Genomic DNA, 19,138 nt, shown 5'->3' on the forward strand with positions numbered 1-19,138 from the left:
GTGAGATGCACATTCCTTTTTTCTGCAGTATACCTCTTTTTCATTGATGTCCTTATCCCTTCCCTATCATCAATACATTCCTCACCCAAAACTTGAGGATAAATCACTTCCTTATTAGGTAAAGGTTGTAACCAGTTATTAAAAATAGCAAATTTCAGATAGCAAATTGCCAGTAGAAGGGAGCTTTCTGACAGGTTTCCAAAAACTAAGGAGTTAAAGGTCTATTCTGGGAAAGTTCACAGAATCTTTAATAAAGAAGAGTTAGTCTGTATATCTGATAGGTGTTCTGTCAGCAATATTTTTAGGAAGGATGTCTGATAGGTGTTCTGTCAGCAGTATTTTTAGGAAGGTAGCCATGTCTGACAAAGTGATTTAAAAATCATCTAAATGAGATATAGTAATGTTGATGGGGAACCATTTATAATGAATGATTTAATTGCTACTTGACTTTTTTGAAAAATTTTCCTTAACAAATTTTTTTGTCACAGGGAATTAATTTATTTAAAGACAACGAACACAATTTAGGAATAAACATAAATGTCTTTGAAAAGAAAACTGTAAACAATAAAGTCTTACACTGAGTTAGGCTGGATCTCGTTCATCATAATAATTTTATAACTAATTTTAAGTAGATACCTAGGAAATCTTCAAATTGGCAAATAACATTGAATCCTGGATTGTGCATAAAGCCAATGACCAAAAGCTGCAGCAAGGTTTCGCAAAATCACGTGACTGAATGGAGGAGGTTTTTGTCTAGGAAAGTTTAAATTGATTCATCAAGAGAGCAATGATTCTAATAATAATTGTTAAAAAATAAATATTTGGCCTTTAGATATGAACCAGGAAAGTTAATGGTTATCATAGACCTTTTCCTGAAAACAATGAGAATGAATAATTGAAAAAAAAATTCTATCTTTTCTACTTATGTAAAGAAACCATACTACATTTACACTGGAAATGTTTCTTACATTTTTTTTGTGTGTGTGGCCACCATATCATGCCTTGCAGGCATTAGGAAATCAAATGATCCAGGTTTGGGGCACTGAAATAGTATGATAGCCTTTTTTAGCCTGAAGAGTTGAAGACTAAGGGAAAGTCATACGATCAGTGTTTATAAATTATAAAATGTATAGATTAGCAAATCCTTATATAGCACCCTGCTGGGTGCTTCATAGAGCACAAGACATGGTTCTTATTTTTAGGAGTTTACAGCCCCTCACAAAGGAGTATTTGAAGTAGTTACTAGACTACTCCAACTGGGTGGGCACACCTTGAAACTTGACCAAAGACAAATAGGAGATAGGACAGACAGCGGCATAAGTGTAATAAATCAGCTCATGGTACTGTATTCCATAGTCTAAAAATAACAGTTGTTTGAAAAAGGAGTACATTCAGCAGTTCATGGATGGCAGTTACACAGTACTTGGCATATATAATGGATTTAATAAGTGCTTCTTGTATGGATTAAAGCAAACCAGAGAAAATAGGCTGAATATTTCTTAATTCTTGCAGTTAATATCATGGAAGACAATTCTGGGAGGACCTTTATGACACTGAAACAAAATGCTATTGGAGCAAAACTTCACAGAAATTCCTGCTTTCTTTCTTCCTTTTTTTTTCTGAGACAGTTGGGGTAAAGTGACTTGCCCAGGGTCATACAGCTAGGAAGTATTAACTTGCGCATTAGAACTCAGGTTCTCCTGACTTCCAGGCTGGTACTCTATCCACTCTGCCATCTAGCTGCCCCTCAATTCCTGCTTTCTAGGAAAAATACAATCTTTGCTGAGTATTAGGAGAAGAAATGTGAAGTACTGTTCTTTTTTATAATAGGAATGGCAAATTAAAGTAAGCATTATTTAGTTTTGAATAATAGAAATATGCATTAAATTGATGGAATTTCTAGAAGATCCCACCTCCATGATTTAGAAAAAATTAGTAGTTAATAAATAGTTTAAGAGAAGGTAACCACAGCAAGACTTAAGCTTGAATAGCTTTTCTTGAAATTAAACCACTGATGTTTTATGTAATCACCTATATGTACTTTTCCCTTTAATATCCAAGTATATTAAAAAAAAAAAAAAGTTTTTTAATGGGGGGGGGGGCAAAGAGATAATTTTTAAAAATGTTGTCCAGGAGTTAATGAATTGGTAACATTTTAAGAATTATAATCTTTGGGTATATATGTCATATACGTTATTTTCCCTGTACTTACAGATGTCACTAGGGAAATTAGCTTTCTATTTTTCATAGAAATCAATACTTATACATCTCTAAAAGATTTTCATTTCATTAGGATTTATTTTAGAGCATTTTCAAAACAAGTGTGTGGATTCAGTTCAGTGTTGTGCTTTTTAGAATCTGAGTAAAGTACTATATAGCACCCAAATATTGATTGCATGAATGAAATTCAACTCTTTTCTACTTAAAATGCACAAATGTTTCATTTATAGTTGCATTTATGCTTTTAAAAAATACTATTTTTGCTTAGGGTTGATGGTGCATGTTGATAAAAGAATTACACTGGCTACCTTCAAACAACAGTTGGAACCCTTTGTTGGAGCTCTGTCTTCTCACTTCAAAGTTTTTCGAGTATATGCCAGCAATCAAGAGTTTGAAAGCATCCGACTGAATGAAACACTTTCATCATTTTCAGATGACAACAAGGTTAATGAGAATAGTTTTTATTACTAGAACCAGATTTTAGTAATTGATTTGAAAGCATCATTTGCTCATTTCTTCATAAACTGAAGTTGAGTGCCTTGAAGATAAAATTCTGCTGTCTTGGCAGCTAATCCCTGAGTTAACTATTTTTCATTGTCTTTGTTACTATATATCTGACAATTATTATTTTTGACTTGTAGATTACAATTAGATTGGGGAGAGCACTTAAGAAGGGAGAGTACAGAGTCAAAGTGTACCAGCTTTTAGTAAATGAGCAAGAGGTAAGGAACATTTCTTTTAAATCGCAATAAGATAACTTCTTGTGATTTTGGAACATTTATTTCAAGCAATATGTGACTTCATGAGTGTGGAGACTGCCTCCATTTCAGATAGCAATCTTTCTGTTACTTAGAACGTAGCTTCATAAGTTGTGGCAAAATAAAGTCATCACCTGAAATAATTCTTGAATAGAGAAAAGATTTTACTATTAGTTTTAAGTTCTGGCTCTCAGGGTTCCCCATCATCTCTTGAGAAGAAACTACTTTTGATCTGTCTTAAAAGCTTTTGATTATCTAAGATGGGCAGGATTATGTGGAAGAGAGATTTCATGTAAGAAGATTCATATGATCTGCTTTTGATTTTTTTTCTTCTACTAATTGTTTATTTTATTTGAATCTTAGCTCTTAAATAATGAACAAATACTTAAGTTTCTGTGGTGAGTACTGTGGAGGAAAACAAAATCCCTGCTTAAGAGGATTGTCATCTGGGAAAATAAGACTCGAAAAGTAAAATCATAAAAGAGAGAAATAAAAGTGTGGTACAACAATACAAGGCATATCTCAAAGCTGTTATTGTCTTGCTGGTTTTCTATTGATTGCTGTGGGTCTCTAGTTTGTATCTTTTATGGTTTTAATATTCTCAACCTGTTTCCTTCCATTTGTTCTTTTCATTTTGTTATTTAAAGTCTTGGTCTTTTTTCAGTATACAAGTATGAAAGAGCACAATTGAATTCAAAGACTGTATCTTAAAGAATTCACGAGTTCTTTTGCATTTGCAGCCCTGTAGGTTTCTGCTTGATGCGGTTTTTGCTAAAGGCATGACTGTTCGACAGTCTAAAGAAGAGCTCATCCCCCAGCTCAGGGAGCAGTGTGGGCTAGAAGTCAGCATTGACAGGTAAAGGGGATCTGCATGTTGCTCAGCAGGAAAGTGGTTGCAATAAATTAATTGTTTCCAGCTGTCATCTTGGCTTGTCATGTTTTTAAAGCCAGATGAGCTCAGAATTGTGGTGCTTCCATTTATTTAACAAGGACTGACTTTTGGCTATGAGGAGGCTCGTTTCCTCCTCTGTAACATGAGGAGGATGGTCTTGGGCATCCCTGATGGCTTTCACAGCACTGCTTTTATTGAATCTGTTTGAAGGCACACTCAAGTCTTCAAAGGCAAGTGTTAGGGATTTTTAGTACATCTTTCCTGTGGCTTTTTCTCTTTCCTTCTCTATAGTGAACATTTCCCCACATCAATTTTTTTAAGGTAAAAACTTTGAATGGAGAGAAGTTTAATATGTCTAAACACTTTTACAGGTTTCGTCTAAGGAAAAAAACATGGAAGAATCCTGGCACAGTCTTTTTGGATTATCATGTCTATGAAGAGGATATTAATATTTCCAGCAACTGGGAGGTTTTCCTTGAAGTTCTTGATGGTATTATGAAGAAATTGTTTTCAGAATCATTTTTAAATTAATAAAAACTGGATTTTTGATTAGACAATAAATAAGTGGCAAGTAATACAGACATACTACTTGCATTACATTAAAATTAACTTTCTGAATAAAAACATTAGATCCTCTCCTCTTTAGAAACAATAAGAGCTAAAAATTGAAAGTATGCTTGACAGAAATAATTTTATTTTTTTAACTAGAGCTATGGTTTTACAGTAAAGGGAACCTGATAAGGAGTAACAGCTCTGCCTATGCAAATCAGCGCCTGTCGGGCAAGTCTTTTCCTTCCACATCTGTCAGGAGCCCTGAGAAATGGAGTGACCTGTCCAGAGTCTGATATGCTGGATGTGTCAAAGATGTCTCTAACTAGGGGCAGCTCTCCATCAGGGATTTGGGCTGGGTGTTAGCCTCAGGCATCTGACCCAATGCAATATCAGGGCTCAGGACCTGAGAACTAAAAGGGAAGTTGCTGTTTGGTCCCATTCTCTTTGAAGTTTTCATCAGCACATTGTTATTAAGCACTTCTTGTGTATTCTTACCCTAGGCTGTAATGTGTGAGGATTCATAATAAACTGTTTATAGGGAATCAGAAAAGAGAGTCATGTTTTTGAATGGTAGCAGTCAGGCAGGGCCCCATGGAGCAGGTGACATTTGAGAAACCTTTGGAAAAAATTGTTGATTATAAGGAGAATTGGTATTGGCCAGGGAGAGAGGAGAGGGCTGTGACACTATATTTATATCATCCTGGACACACTGTTACTCCTGGTGGGGAGGGTGAGGGAGATGAAATTGTACAAGTTTCTGTAATTATGTGAGTTTAAAAAAAAAAGACATACTCAGCAGTACCTGTTCTGCTTTTTTGCCAGTTCCATTTCTGACAGTATTTAGAATTCCACTTTTCTTTGAACATTTTTGCCAAAATGTATTGCTCTTTATCAAGAAGATAAATTCTTAATCTTGAATTTCTTAGAAGTGGAGAGGATGAAATCCATGTCACAATTGGCTGTACTGGCCAGAAGATGGAGACCAACAGAGCTGATACTGGACCCCTTCCAAGAGATAGTGTTGGAAAGCAGTAGTGTTGATGAACTGAGAGAGAAGGTGAATTTCCTTTATTTATCATGTACTCTTTCTTTTTTCTATTTTGGATGGGAGGTATTGTTAATTTTTAAAGCTAAAGAGCTTTTCAGAAACAATCTCTTGAGTTGGAATATTGAAAGCACCTTAATGATAGTCTTAACCTGACATATTTGTTTTGTTTTTCTTGGGGGAGGGGAGGGCAGCTAATGGTTTGAATGGCTTTTTAATCCACTGCCACCAAGAGATGAGTTTCAGTTTTGATTACTTGCTCTGATTTTCATAATTGAGTCAGTACTATAATAAAGTAGTACAGTGGTTTCTTGCACATAGCATGTGCTTTCATACTTTGAATTTTAATCTATTATGTACGTTGGGGGAAAGGGGACTTTATATTTCACTGAGAAAAATAATTCAACGCAAATATATTTTGTTGTGGTTCTTTCCCCTTCTTCCCCGCCTCCCTCCCCCCAGCTCTGCGAAATCAGTGGGATACCTTTGGAAGATGTGGAATTTGCAAAGGTGAGATCAATGACATATATAATGTGCTTGAGTACAATGTGTCTACTGGAATGATGTATTCATGGCATATGTTTTCTTCCTCAGGGAAGAGGAACATTTCCCTGTGACATGTCTGTCCTAGAAATTCACCAGGATTTGGATTGGAATCCCAAAGTTTCTACATTGAATGTGTGGCCCCTTTATATCTGTGATGATGGTGCGGTGATATTTTATAGGTAATGTTGATGGCATACTTGTTGACTTCAATAGGCAGGTAGACTACTATCTTTATATTCAAAAAACCAAGTTCAGGTTAATGTGGATAGCTGTCTTTGTTAATTGTTTGCTGAAGGCAGGTTTTTATTAATACCCTTCTAGACTGTTTTTGGTAGATAGGCACCCTGTGTGTCATCCTTTATAACTACATCAATGACTGATCCTTTGACTTCTAACAGGAATCCTAGAATTTCCTGGTTAAATAAGGTAAGGAGTAATGAAGAAATACTGAATAGGGGAGGGAAGGGCCTGGAGGAGGTAGGGGAATGATAACAAAGAAGGTATTGGTTATTTCTCTTACTGAAGATTTCAGTTATTTAAATACTGTTTTTCAATTTATCAGCATTGTACAAACCAGCACAATGTTTTTTTCCTTATAGAATGTTAACTAATTGCTAACAGATGTGATTATTTGAATTTAGGGATAAAACTGAAGAATTATTGGAATTAACAGATGAGCAGAGAAATGAACTAATGAAAAAGGAAAGCAGCCGGCTCCAGAAAACTGGACATCGTGTAACCTACTCTCCTCGTAAAGAAAAGGCACTAAAAATTTATCTGGACGGATCATCAAATAAAGATTTGACTCAAGACTGATTCTTCTAGTGTAGCATTTTCCCTGGGGGATTTTTTTGTTTTAATTGGAAAGGTTTGCTACTACTGTGTAGTGCCATTATGGCAGGACACTCATTAGGGGTAAAGCAAAGACACCAGCACTGATTGGATGCCGTTCGCCAATCAGAAGCTCAGTGACCAGTGGGTTGCTGATTGAACTTGGAATCATGTTGTGCACTATAGTCAAATGTACTGTAAAGCTAAAAGGGATGTGCAAATAAAAAAAAAAAAAAAAGCCCTATAAGTAGGAAAAGGGGGTGGGGGGAAATGCGTGAACATTTACAAGGACAAAAATGTGCACATGGTAGCTAGTAAAACTAGCCTCAAACAGGATATTCATAGCTTAATAATAAAGCTGTGCAAAGGCCATGAATGAATGAATGATTTTTTTTGTTTCACTGATACACACATTACCTCATTGATAATTCGGAAGTAAATGCAACTTGTATTAACTGGGAAGACAGCAAAAGTAGGAGCTGAAGACATGATGGTGTCATTATCAGAAGCAGCTGTAACAGTAAGAAGTGTGAAGGTGTTTTATTTGCTTGTTTTGGGGGTGATGGTGTTTTTGTTTTGTTTTTTTTTCCCCCGAGTATTAGGAACATTATTCTCAAAAATAACATCAAAAGGTTCCCATTAGAAAGTTCCCAGCAGGTGATGACTCAATTTACTACAGTATTGTAACTGTGATTGATTTTTGTTAGGTTTCAGATGTAGAAAAGAATTTCACTATTTCATTTAACACTGTAAATAAAATTTATCCTTACATTTATCAAAATTGGAGTTCAGATATTTACCATAGCCGATCTTTTCCCATGTCATTTTTCATTGTGTACAGTTGTATACATTTGAAAGTATTGCAACAGATTTAAATTTAATTCTCAGTTAGGTTTCACGATGCTGGGTCCTATAGGCTTTTCTTTCTTTGTTAATGAGGCTTTTCTATTCAGCTGCCCTTTTTTGTACATTTCATTTTTGAAGGCTTCAAGTTTGAATCTTCTAGAACCCTTGTAAGTCACACTTTAATTTTTGAAGTTGATTTATAGTAAAATGTAGTTTAACTTTTGGAAACGTCTTAAAATCTTATAAAATAATCTTGCTAATAAGATTAGGTCATCATAAAGACAGATTCACTCAACACGAATTTGTTGTGAAGACTGTAGAATCAGCAAGTTTTCGCTTTGCTAAATAAAGATATCAATGAAAATGATTCTATAATTTTTGGAAATGTCATCTAACTTATAAAAATCAGTAAAAAGATTTCCATAGACTTTTTCATGCCAGATGCTGTTTACTACAATGAACATGCCAATAAAACATTTGTTCATCCTGTTGTGTTTAGTTATTAAATTTTTGTGGATTTAGAATCTGGGTAGGTGCTGGATTTAGTTGTTTAAATACATGCTTTATGACATTGTTTCTTTTAAAAAAAACAAAGATAATGGTTAAATTTACTCAATACTGTATGTATAAGAGGAAAACAATTTTAAAAACTTTCATTAAAAGAGGACTTATCTTCTAACTACCCTGTTAATATTTCAGAATTAAACATCATCTAAGGAATTAATTTCTTATGGTTGGAATTTTGGAACTCAAATTTTTGTCTCAGATAACTTCAGGCTTGTCTCCCAACATGACTTACAAGTATAAAATGTCAGAGAAAGCAATGAAAACCCAGAAAATCCAAAGTTCAAGGTCACAGTCAGTGACCTGCAAAGTGTTTGGTTCAGTGGGCTAGTGCCATCTGAAGTCAGCCCCTGATGTGGAGGATGAACACAGTTTTGGAGGAAGGATCCGAAGCGCTGCCGGGCTTGGCTCAGAGCACATAAATGCTTTTTCAGTCAGTTGTGGCAAGCATCAATTTTGATAGGGACACTCTTAAGTTTGTGGTCTCGTCACCCGTGGAGGTCTGTGGCCATCACTTGACCCCATGACTACAGAATTAGTTCCTAACTGACAATCTTGACAAAATTTAACAACAATGGTACAACTTCTGAACATATTCACATAATCTCTGTCAGCAGTCATAGAATTATCGCATTGGGATCATACAAAATGGGCCCAATGTCATGGGCACAGTGTTTTGAGAGGGACATTGCAATTCAGTAAGCCTTCAGTGATCCCCTTGTCCTGCAAGAAACCAACTTTGGACCTTGATTATTCCTGCTCTCAGCTTAATTCAGCCATGTAGAGGAGAAAATAGGATATGTAAAATACACAAGTTTTTTTTAAAAAGGGAAAATAAGGTAACTTAGGAAAAAGCGGTTTGGAAGAGGTGAAAACCTAAGAAACATAAGTTACCCTTAAATGAAGGAGGCTGAGAAGTGATGGTGTATTCCTGAGATGTCTGTCTATATGTAGGAGGGCAGGCTGAGTGCTCAGCAGACGTGCCCCAAGTGGCAGCTAAGATGATCTGGGCCTCAGGGTGGGGAGCAGGGAAATACTGAGGTTCCAGAGTGGGGAGACTGACCTGGTTGGACCAGAAAATCATTTTAGCAGGTGTGTAAGGAATGATTTGGAAGGAAAACAGGTGGCTCCAGGGAGAGTGGTGAGTGCGATTGAAGGCCACAGGATCAGGCAGGGACAGGAACTGAGGCTTCATTGGGGAAACTGCATCAATGGAGAAAGGCACAAGTTAACGTTAATTGTATTTTTATAAACATTTCCCAAGGGCACTGACCACCAGAGTTTGACAGCTTGTCTAGGGCCCTGAAAGGTTAGGCTCTCCTAGAGCCGGTATGGATCAGGGTGGTCTTGGCTCTGTGGCCAGCGAATGTGGGGAGAAAGGCCTGCGGATGGCAGTGACAAAATGTGACAACCAAATGGCTGTAAGGAAGGAGAAGAGGCAGACGGCCTTGCTGTCAGGACCCTGGGGGAGTGATACAAGTAGGTGTGGGAAGAGATGAGAAAGATGAGGGTCAGAGCTTCCACTTTGACCAGAGGGGTCAAATTTCAAGGTCAGGGAGGAGGGCTACCAAGCTGTACACCGGAATATCTGCAGGTTCCATGTTGACTTGGGAAATCACATATTTAGCACGTTTCATTAAATGTTTCCAAATTAGGTTTTAATCTGGTTGGTCTGCAGTGTGGGCTGAAGGTGGCCAATGTTTTTGACGTCTCAGACCAGTGAGTCCTATCTTTCATTTTACAGATGAAGAAAGTGAAGTTGAAAGCGATTTAAATGATTTGATTGGGGTCACCTTACTTGTGTCAGGATTGATTTGAATTCGGGTCTTCCCCATTCCAATTCCAGTGCTCTCTGTCCAGTCTGCCACCTAGTTGTTACAAGAAGGAAGAGCCCTAACATGATTTAAGCGGTGGAAGAGAATGATGAGCCAGCAAGGAAAACGGAAAGAATAGAAAAGTAGTGTCGTGGAAGCCAAGGAGGAACCTGACTGCAACAACTGCTAAAAGCTGCAGCAAGGTCAGAAAGGCTGAGGGGGAGTGGTAGGTTTTGTTTAAGAGAAAGGCAGTGAATTAATTTTTTTGAGATAATTCCTAGCCATTTTTGTAGGGGGAGAGGCTAGTGATAGCGGCTCTGATCCATGATTTTGTTGGTATAGGGAACAGTACAGGAGAAAAATCTTTCAGTGCACATCTGCAGCATCTTTGCAGAGTTCCTTGGGTCACTGACAAGTCATTACTTTCCCTGAGTAGCAAAGCCATTGTGTGTCAGCAAGGCCCAGTCTCCATTCTCTCTACCACACTGATTCTCATATCTCATCTTAATCTAAGAATTGGTCTCAGTTTTTCATGAAAATTTTAAAATTTGGCATCAATTACAGTTGTCATGTTTAAAAAAACGTTGCACTCCTGATGGGGCAGCAATTAGTCAATTCAGAACTTTCCGTTTTATTAAGATTTACTCGATGGTAACAATAATTTTATAAGTTGCAAATGTCCTAAGTCATCCTTGGGTCTTGTTGGAGGGGGAGGAGGAAAATTGTTGTTTGTTCTTTATTCTCAAAAAGGACCAGTGATGATATGAAGGTGATGTCTTGACTTGCAAGTAAATTAGATTTAAGTGAAGCAGAACTACATAAAGTCAACCTTTTGTTATTATTTGCAATTTACCTCAATCATATCAGGTTACTCAGACTAATGCTGTAAAAGAACTCTTGAAATACCATCTGTCTCTACCAGGAAGTTATAAGAATGCATTACCGATGAATAAATATGCTTAAGTTGAGAGAATTTAAGGAACATTTCTACAATTATATTTCATTTCAGCTGCCCTTCAAAAGAGTCACATATTCCCTTTCTCTAGTGCATTAGTTACAGGTTTTTTGTTTGTTTTGTGGAGCTGATTGAAGATATTTTGGACCACCATTTCCCCAAGTAAATATATTAATGGGGACAGTAATAAGAGTATTGCCACTAATTGAGCAGCTTTGTAGCTATACTAGTAGAAAACATCCCCAAAAGATTTGGGATTTGCCTAACTGGATTCTTACTATAAAGAATACTCAGAAACTTCAGTTGTTGCCATTTCACCATGATTATATTTTCAAATTACAAGGAATTCTGTACATGGCTAAAGTTCACTGTCCCTAAAGAACCACTGGTGGGGAAAATTGTTTCCCTTTACAGCTCATCCTACCAAAATCTTGCAGACCAATTTAAAGGGAGGCTATAGCATTTCCCTAGGATTCATATTAAATGTTGGGGGTAATTTAAGCTGAGCAAGTGCAAAAATAAGAAATCACTTTTATACCTATAATTTTGAGTCATCTGGCCAAAAGCAAAGCAAGCCTAATTGTTTTTTCACTGCAACCTTTTTTTTTTTTTTTGGTCCAGATGTGTAAATTAACTGAAAACACACTGAAAAAGAATCCTCATCTTAACATGCATGAAGAATATTCCCTCAAATTATATTAGTTATTGAATTGCACTTCTATCCAACAGAGAATGTGTTTGGGGCCTATACAAGCAAGACAATATACACAAAATTACAGTTGTAAAAAGACTAGATTACAAAGCTGTCCTTGTTGATTTAAATCTCATCTACATAAAACACATCAGAGGTCACAGCAGGCTCATCTAGAGAGATTTCTGAAAGATCTCTCTCCAAGTTTTCCAGTTCCCTACGGACTTCTCGGACAAGATCTCCATCTTGCTGGTCCTCAATAATGTCTCCAGGCAGCAAGCTGAATAGAAGGCCCTCATTGGTCAATGCATGCTCTTTGTCTTCATGCCTTGTTTTATTGAAGGATAGTTCGCACACATACACCAAGCTGTGCCTAGAAAGCAAGCAGCTAAGTTTGGTCACAATTCCCCAGTGACTACGTTAACCTTTTGTTTAGCACTTTAATGGAGACCAGCTCCCAACTCAGAAGCAGCAATATGTTTCTAATTTTCAGCTCTGCATCCATAGCTCAAGCAAGATTATCCAAAACAAGGACACAAGGGCTACTGCAGGCATTTTCAAAAATATATTTTCTCTCTCCATGCATGGAAAAACCCAAGGAGCACCTGACATATTCAATTGATCTGAATCACTAATTACATTTACTCACTCTCTACACTGGTTCAATAATCCAGCTACCCACTGGATGGAGATATCTCACTTCGAAGTTGGCACAGCACTTTTACATGTGTTATCTCACTTGATCCTGCTATAATCACAATTTTATAGGCAAAGAAACAGACTGAGAAAAATAATTTGCTCAAAGTCACATAGCTAGTAATTGTGACAGGATTTAAATTCAGTTCTTCCAGATTCCAAGTCCAGTACCCTATACATTGTACCAAAATTAGCATCATAATTTTGGAACCTGAACTAATTTTAGCAGCCATCTTGTCAACCTCTTCATTTTATCAAAGAAACAGGGAGACTTGGTGCTGACCCAATGTTACACGGGTAATTAAGTCAAATCTGGTTCTATGGCTCCAAAGTCCATGCTCTGGAAACAATACAGTGGAAATACTGTACCACCAAGAAATGGGAAGGACTGGTATGTAGGAGACAAATCTGTCTTACACTGCTTGGCCCCAATAGAATTATTGTCAATGGAATATATTAGAGGGAGATATGTCCTCATTATTGGGGATAACTTCCTACTCATCCAAACTGTTTTACATTGTAAAGGGCTGTCATATGAGGAGGACTCTTGCAGTGTCCATCAACAGTGCCATAGAAGAAGTTAATGGGGTTGATGTACAGGGTCTCGATTCTCCTTCCAACTTTTAGATGCTGAGATTTTGAAATTACCAAAGTAACACTTAGACCTGGATCCAAAAAACTGAAATAAGATGGCCCTGTGAGATGTGCTGGACCTAGTGGTCAAAATGGTATGTTCTAGTTGAAGGAATGTTTTTGGGTTTTTTTGTTTGTTTTTTCTGAAAACTCACCTGTGTGGCTGGCAGATTAAACCAGTGGCACACGGGCATCGGTCTAGTGCCCCATCAGGCTCCAGCTCCCATGTGATGAGATCCAGCAGTCTATTAGAAGGGTCGTGGCAGGGTTCACCCTCCACTGGTAGTGGTGTGCACACAGGAAACAGGAGTCCTGCAAGAGGGCAACAAACTCTTACTGGACTTTTTTCTGAGCTACATGGAGGATACAGAAGAAATATCATGTGTCCTTACCCTTGAGCTTACCCAGAAGGTTAAAAAAAGAGAGAGAGAAAGATCTACTTTCATTGCCTCTACTTGCTCACCTCCCACTCCTACTGATTCTAAATAATTAGTAGTTCAATAAAATGCTTCACTTTATATCCCATTGCAGTCTTTCAACCTCATTACTCACCTGAAACTGCTCTGTTCCAGGTTACCAAGGCTATCCCAAATGAAAATGTACCAGTCTTAAAGGCAGGGACTGTCTTGCACTTTGCACTGCTTTGCTTATATTAAGAATTTTATATTCCTTTTCTTTCTTGATCTGTGCAACTGCTGGTTTAATCTCCTATGACCCTGAATTTTTGTGGTACTCTTTTCTCATGATTACTTCTTGATTTTCTTTGTTCATCATGTCCCACCTCTTACACATGAATATATCCTCAAGGTTCCTATCTTTTTGGGGGGGAGGAAGGGAAATGAAATGAGGCAATTTGGATTAAGTGACACTCACTCACTCTTATCGAGTATCTGAAGTCACATTTGAACTCAGGTCCTCCTAACTCCAGAGCTGCTGCTCTATCCACTGTACCATCTAGCTGCTCCCCCATCCCCACAAGGTTCTTTTCTCTGTTTACAATCTCTATGAGCTTTTAAGCTTCCATGGATTCAAGCATCACTATCTTTAGGCAAATAATTTCCAATTTTGATCTCTCAATGGAATATCCTATAATCATTTCCAACAACATATCCAAAACAGAACTTTCTGCCCCTCAAAAATGATCTCTTCCAAACTTCCCTATTTAAAGCACAACTCTAACCATGATCCTCCCATTCATGAGAACCACTGCAATTGTTCCTTTTTGCCTGTGAGATAAAATACAAATTCTTCTGTGGCTTTTAAGTGCTTAAAAATATGGCTCCAGCCTACTCTTTTGGGCTTCTGGCACCTGTTCTCCATACATTCCATATTCCAGTCAGACTGGCCTGTGTATTACTTCTGATACATTGACATTGTATTCCTATTTTTATCACCTCCCTCATTTCCTTCCAAGCTCAGTTCAAATATTACCTCCCATAGGAAACAACCCTGTCTCTCAAATGTTAGTGCCCTTCTCTACTTTGCCTATATTTTGCATTCAATTTTCTATATTTTATTTTTGCTTTCCCAAATAAAATGTCTACTGTTGAGGAACAAGACATGTCTTTATATTCCCTGAGCCTATAAATGCTTATTGAACAAATGATGAAAGAATCAATCCAATGACTCACTATACTTTGTTTGCTATTTCTGGAACCTGAATTAAAAATAGAGCAAAAAAAAATTTTAAAACCTTTTAAAAGTTAGCCCAATTTTTACAACTCTGAAATCATTATTATAATGATTTTCTTGCTCCTCTAGTCTCCTGAGGATGGGAGTGAGGAGTTTGGCTCTTGGAAAAAAATGTACTTACTCAGCTGAGAACTATTCTTTTTATTTTGATATTAAACTAGAGATCAGGGGATTTCTAGGAAGGAAAAATTTAGTACATCAGCTCATATTTTTTTGAGGGAGTCCCTGAAGTCTTTGCTTCTAGACCTCTAGACAGATGACAGACAAACACACACATGATTTGGCTTGTGTTGCTTGGTTCCCTAAGAGAAAACTAGGAATAATAGAGAGAAATTGCCAAGAAATAGATTTTAGAATACAAAAAGACATTTCCTAAAAATCTAAAATGGATTGCTTCAGGAAGTAGTAGGTTACCTATCACTGGAGTGTCCGGGATATTATAGGAGTTCCTTAGCACTCTTGATTTAACTAGATGCTCTCAGAGAAAAGACTGGTGGGGGAGAAACATGGTAGACAACTTCCATTATTTAAAGGACTGGCATGCAAAAATGGGATTAAGCTTGCTTCACTTGACCCCAGAGGCAAAAACTGGGATCAATACATTGAGAAAAATATTCTTACATTTAGTTCCATCTAAAAATGGAGTGGAATACCTTAGTCTTTCCTCAGTGTTTTAGGGATAGCCAGGAATATTGTGGAGTGGATTGTTGCTCAGGTACAAAGTGGATTAGATAGTTAGGGTCCCTTGAAACTTTGAGATTCTGTGGTTCCAGAAATAAATAGTCTTGTTGCTTATATCCTATTGCCTGATAGTGTCTTATTGAAATAGGGCTTCTCAGACCTACAGAAAACAACTCAAACTGAGACAGAAGAAACCACTTACCTTTCTGAAAAGCACAGCACAGACCAGGCTGGCAGCCTTGCTGGTTGTCACAGATGGTCCCGTTGCTACCTTTTGAAGCATCTTTTACACAATGACCCCAGACACAAAGCTGGTCTCCACAGCATTCGCTATCTCTTGAGCAGAGCTTGAGAAAAGTAACAAAAAAGGGAGGGAAAAACCATGAAATGAGGGCCCTCAAGCCTGGACAGAAGTTAGGACAAGACAGAGATAGGAAAAGTAGGTGGAACTAATGGATTAATAGTAAATGTCAAGACTCTGAACTCAGTCCCAAGGACATGGAAAATTCTGGGTATAAAACCAACAATGAACAATAAATTTGGATTGGGAGAGAGGCTCACCTTAGAAAAACCTAATGTACCAGATTTATAATTTTGCAGAATAACTCAATTAGGTCCTCATTGATTATTCACATTACAAACTGATTATTTGAAGAAATAGCAAAAAAAGAAAAATAGCAAGGTCAGCTTAACAATTTAACTTTGAAATTTTGCTAAGATCAAAATAACCATGAATTCGAATTCAAAGGTCCTATAATGTACTGGAAAAGATACTTTTCCCTTTTTTGAATATCAGTTGCTTTATCTATAAAATGAAGACTATTTCACAGGATTAATTAGAAGAAACTGCTTTGTAAAAAGCAAGTGCTACGTAAATGAAAGTGCACATAGTGTGTAACTCCTTAAACTGCAACCACTAGGGTAAGGATTCATTATTTGACAAAAATTTCAGGTAAAACTAGAAATCAGTCTTGCAGAAATTGTCTCCCACAAGATTTCAAACCATACGCCATAATAAGTTCCAAATAAATATATGACCTAGGTCTCAAAATCATAAATAAAATGGAAGAGCAAGGAAAAAATCTTCTGTATCTATGAAGCGGGGAAAAATTCTTGATCAGTTAAGGGACAGAAAGGATTATAAAAGATATAATAGCTAATTTTAATAACATTAATTTGTACAAACCAAAATAAGACATAAAAATGAGAAGAAAAGAAATTAATTGGAGAAAAATCTTTGTAGCAAATTTCTTTGTTAAAAGTCTCATTTCTAAGCTATATTAGAAACTGGTTCAAATATTGAAGAATGACAAGCATTCCCCAATAAATAAATTGACAAAGGCTACAAAAAGTTAGCTCTCAAAGGAAAAAAAAATCAAAATGTCAAACATTGTGTTAAAAAATGCTTCAAATCACTAATAATTGGGAAGATGCAAATTACAACTCAAATTCTCTCTCATACCTTAGCAAAGTTTCCCCCCCCCAAAAGAAATATTAACAATTTTTAGAATGGCTAGAGGAAAATCAGTGCATCAGAAATAGAATTATGAATTGGGTTCAGACATTTTGGAAAGCAATTTGGAACTGTCCCACCAAACTCATTAAACTGTTATGTACTCATTGATTCAGTGATGTCATTAATAGGTCTATACCCCAAAGATATCAAAGAAAAAAAAAAAAACCAAGTAAGCAAAAAAAAAAAAAAAAATTGGTATTTATACCAGTTCTTTCTGTTTAGAGGAAAGAATTGGAATTAAAGGCAATTTCCATCAGTCAGTATGGCTGAATAAATTTTTATATGAATGTAATGGAATATTATTGTATGATCAGAATAATAAAAAAGATTTCAGAGAAAATGATACACAAATTTCTGAACCTAGCAAATGTATGGAGTTGTTTTGCTAGACTATACTTGTTTGTTAAAAGAATTGCATTCTTTATTGGGGGGCAAGCAGGTAAGGAGATTTAAGAGAGATGGGGGAGGTAGTGATGATGTTGCCAAAAAAGAAACAAAGGGGCATTACAGTAGTTTTTAAAATGCATGAAAAAGCACAGAAGAAAGTTCCTAAGGAATAGAAAAACAGGACAGTTTTGAAAGTAACAAGATGAATTTATTATATATTTTTAAAAAGCAAATTGTATATAATAGAGAATCTTTCTCTTACTTTGTATATGGAGTTTAGGGAGGAGAGTATTAAATTCAGAATATTTTGTTCAAGAAATGGGAGTTATTGCTTTTATTAAGTAATGTATAATAAGTATTTAGTAAGTATAATTTAGTAAGAGTTTCTTACTAAGTAATAAGTATTTATTTCCCAAACATGTCTAGTATATTAATGAATGTATTTATCCCTATGTTATTGGCAAACAATTGGTTATTCTCTACATATCTAAACAGTCTTCAGGGGTGTTTCTCTACAAGACCCTCCTTCTTTCTCCAACTCAAGTTAAAGGCTAAAGGTTTAAAGTAGGAATGAATAGCCCCACAAATCTCCAATCTGGTTAGAATGCAGAGGTGCTATACTGGTCCTCCCCACCTTGATATTCCAGTGAAGAAGGAGTCTGTATTATTGGAAACAGACAGGATTGGATTTAAGAGTTTTTTCTGCAGATTTATTTCTCCCATAATCTGATCCCCCCAAAATTGTTATCTTTGGTATTTCCAGGAATACTAAGAGTTGTGGAGTGCTCATTGAGCATGTGCACAGGATCTTGGAATTGTGACATTTTCCTAAGTGGATGGACTCTGGAGAGCCAGAAGGGGCGAGTAACAGTCAGACTTTGAGGTGTCTACACAAAGATTTCTAAGAGAGCCAGATCAGGAAAACTGTCATTGTCAGGTCTTTCCAGAAGTTGGGTACTTACTGTTTGTTGGTTCTTACAGAGTTCACAAGTATATTCAAAACTGGAAAACTGACAGTATCTTCCTGTCCCACAGTCCTCATCAATGATACACTCCTAGAAGGGGAAAGAAACTGTGTCAAATCATGAAACAAAATGGCTCTCATCACCCAGGCTGGGTTTTTAATTGATTTGTTGCTAAAAGGCATCCAGGAAGAAAAGGCTTTTGTAGCAATTATATATACACATCAGTTTGTCTCATTTGAGACTCTCAGAACAAAGCTATGAGGTAGATGTTGCCATTATTCCCAGTTTACAAAACTGGGAAACTGTGACTGAAGTGATTTTCCCCGGTTCTCAAAGGTAGGATTTGGGTATAATTTTTCCTGACCCCAAGTCTAGAATTCTTCCTCCTATACCTTGTGAATAAAAGTACTATCAGTCAAGCTCTTGACGTGTCTAAACCAAATTCTACAAACCCTTGTTAAGTGCCTCCTGTGGGCAGAACCCTGTGTTCCATGCTGGGGAGAAGATCAAGTTTAGACAAAACATGGCTTATTCTCCACTTTCAGAGATCTTTTGTGCGTTTACTTTTCAACCTATCTTGTCTAGGAGGCCAGGACTTCTATCTCTTTCCCAGTACAGGTCTTAGTACTTTTTATGGCTTTGTAGAACTGAAATTAAATTGAGCTTTGAATAGTAGGGAGACATAATGAATCTAGTCAACTAGAATGTAAATAAATACATGCCAAATGCCTAAGAGGAGTGTGCCCAAGGCACTATGAGAGCTCAGGGCCAACAGGAACCACAAAAGGTTTCCTGGAGGAGGCAGCATTGGGGGCAGACCTTCAATGATAGGGCGAAATTCAGTAGTATGAGGG

The 19,138-nt window shown here is 36.8% G+C and overlaps 2 protein-coding genes across 5 annotated transcripts in view; one reads left to right on the forward strand and one right to left on the reverse strand.

The window, feature by feature from the left end:
• The window catches only part of USP47 (ubiquitin specific peptidase 47), a 95,359-nt gene extending 88,277 nt beyond the window's left edge, over positions 1 to 7,082 (forward strand). For all 3 annotated transcript variants that reach the window (XM_031944164.1, XM_031944166.1, XM_031944165.1), the window contains 8 exons: positions 2,489 to 2,664; positions 2,862 to 2,942; positions 3,719 to 3,834; positions 4,242 to 4,360; positions 5,349 to 5,479; positions 5,930 to 5,977; positions 6,062 to 6,192; positions 6,655 to 7,082. In XM_031944164.1, coding sequence (XP_031800024.1) covers positions 2,489 to 2,664; positions 2,862 to 2,942; positions 3,719 to 3,834; positions 4,242 to 4,360; positions 5,349 to 5,479; positions 5,930 to 5,977; positions 6,062 to 6,192; positions 6,655 to 6,829 — 977 coding nt within the window. In that variant the 3' untranslated portion in view covers positions 6,830 to 7,082. The remainder of the gene's footprint in view (positions 1 to 2,488; positions 2,665 to 2,861; positions 2,943 to 3,718; positions 3,835 to 4,241; positions 4,361 to 5,348; positions 5,480 to 5,929; positions 5,978 to 6,061; positions 6,193 to 6,654) is intronic.
• A 4,247-nt stretch (positions 7,083 to 11,329) lies between these two features.
• Positions 11,330 to 19,138, reverse strand: part of DKK3 (dickkopf WNT signaling pathway inhibitor 3) — a 68,306-nt gene continuing 60,497 nt past the window's right edge. For both annotated transcript variants that reach the window (XM_031944167.1, XM_031944168.1), the window contains exons 5-8: positions 18,282 to 18,374; positions 15,619 to 15,763; positions 13,199 to 13,355; positions 11,330 to 12,087 (exon numbers count right to left, since the gene is read on the reverse strand). In XM_031944167.1, the coding sequence (XP_031800027.1) occupies positions 11,841 to 12,087; positions 13,199 to 13,355; positions 15,619 to 15,763; positions 18,282 to 18,374 (642 nt within the window). In that variant the 3' untranslated portion in view covers positions 11,330 to 11,840. The remainder of the gene's footprint in view (positions 12,088 to 13,198; positions 13,356 to 15,618; positions 15,764 to 18,281; positions 18,375 to 19,138) is intronic.

The sequence above is a fragment of the Sarcophilus harrisii genome, chromosome 6, assembly GCF_902635505.1.
Source record: "Sarcophilus harrisii chromosome 6, mSarHar1.11, whole genome shotgun sequence".
NCBI classification, from domain to species: domain Eukaryota; kingdom Metazoa; phylum Chordata; class Mammalia; order Dasyuromorphia; family Dasyuridae; genus Sarcophilus; species Sarcophilus harrisii.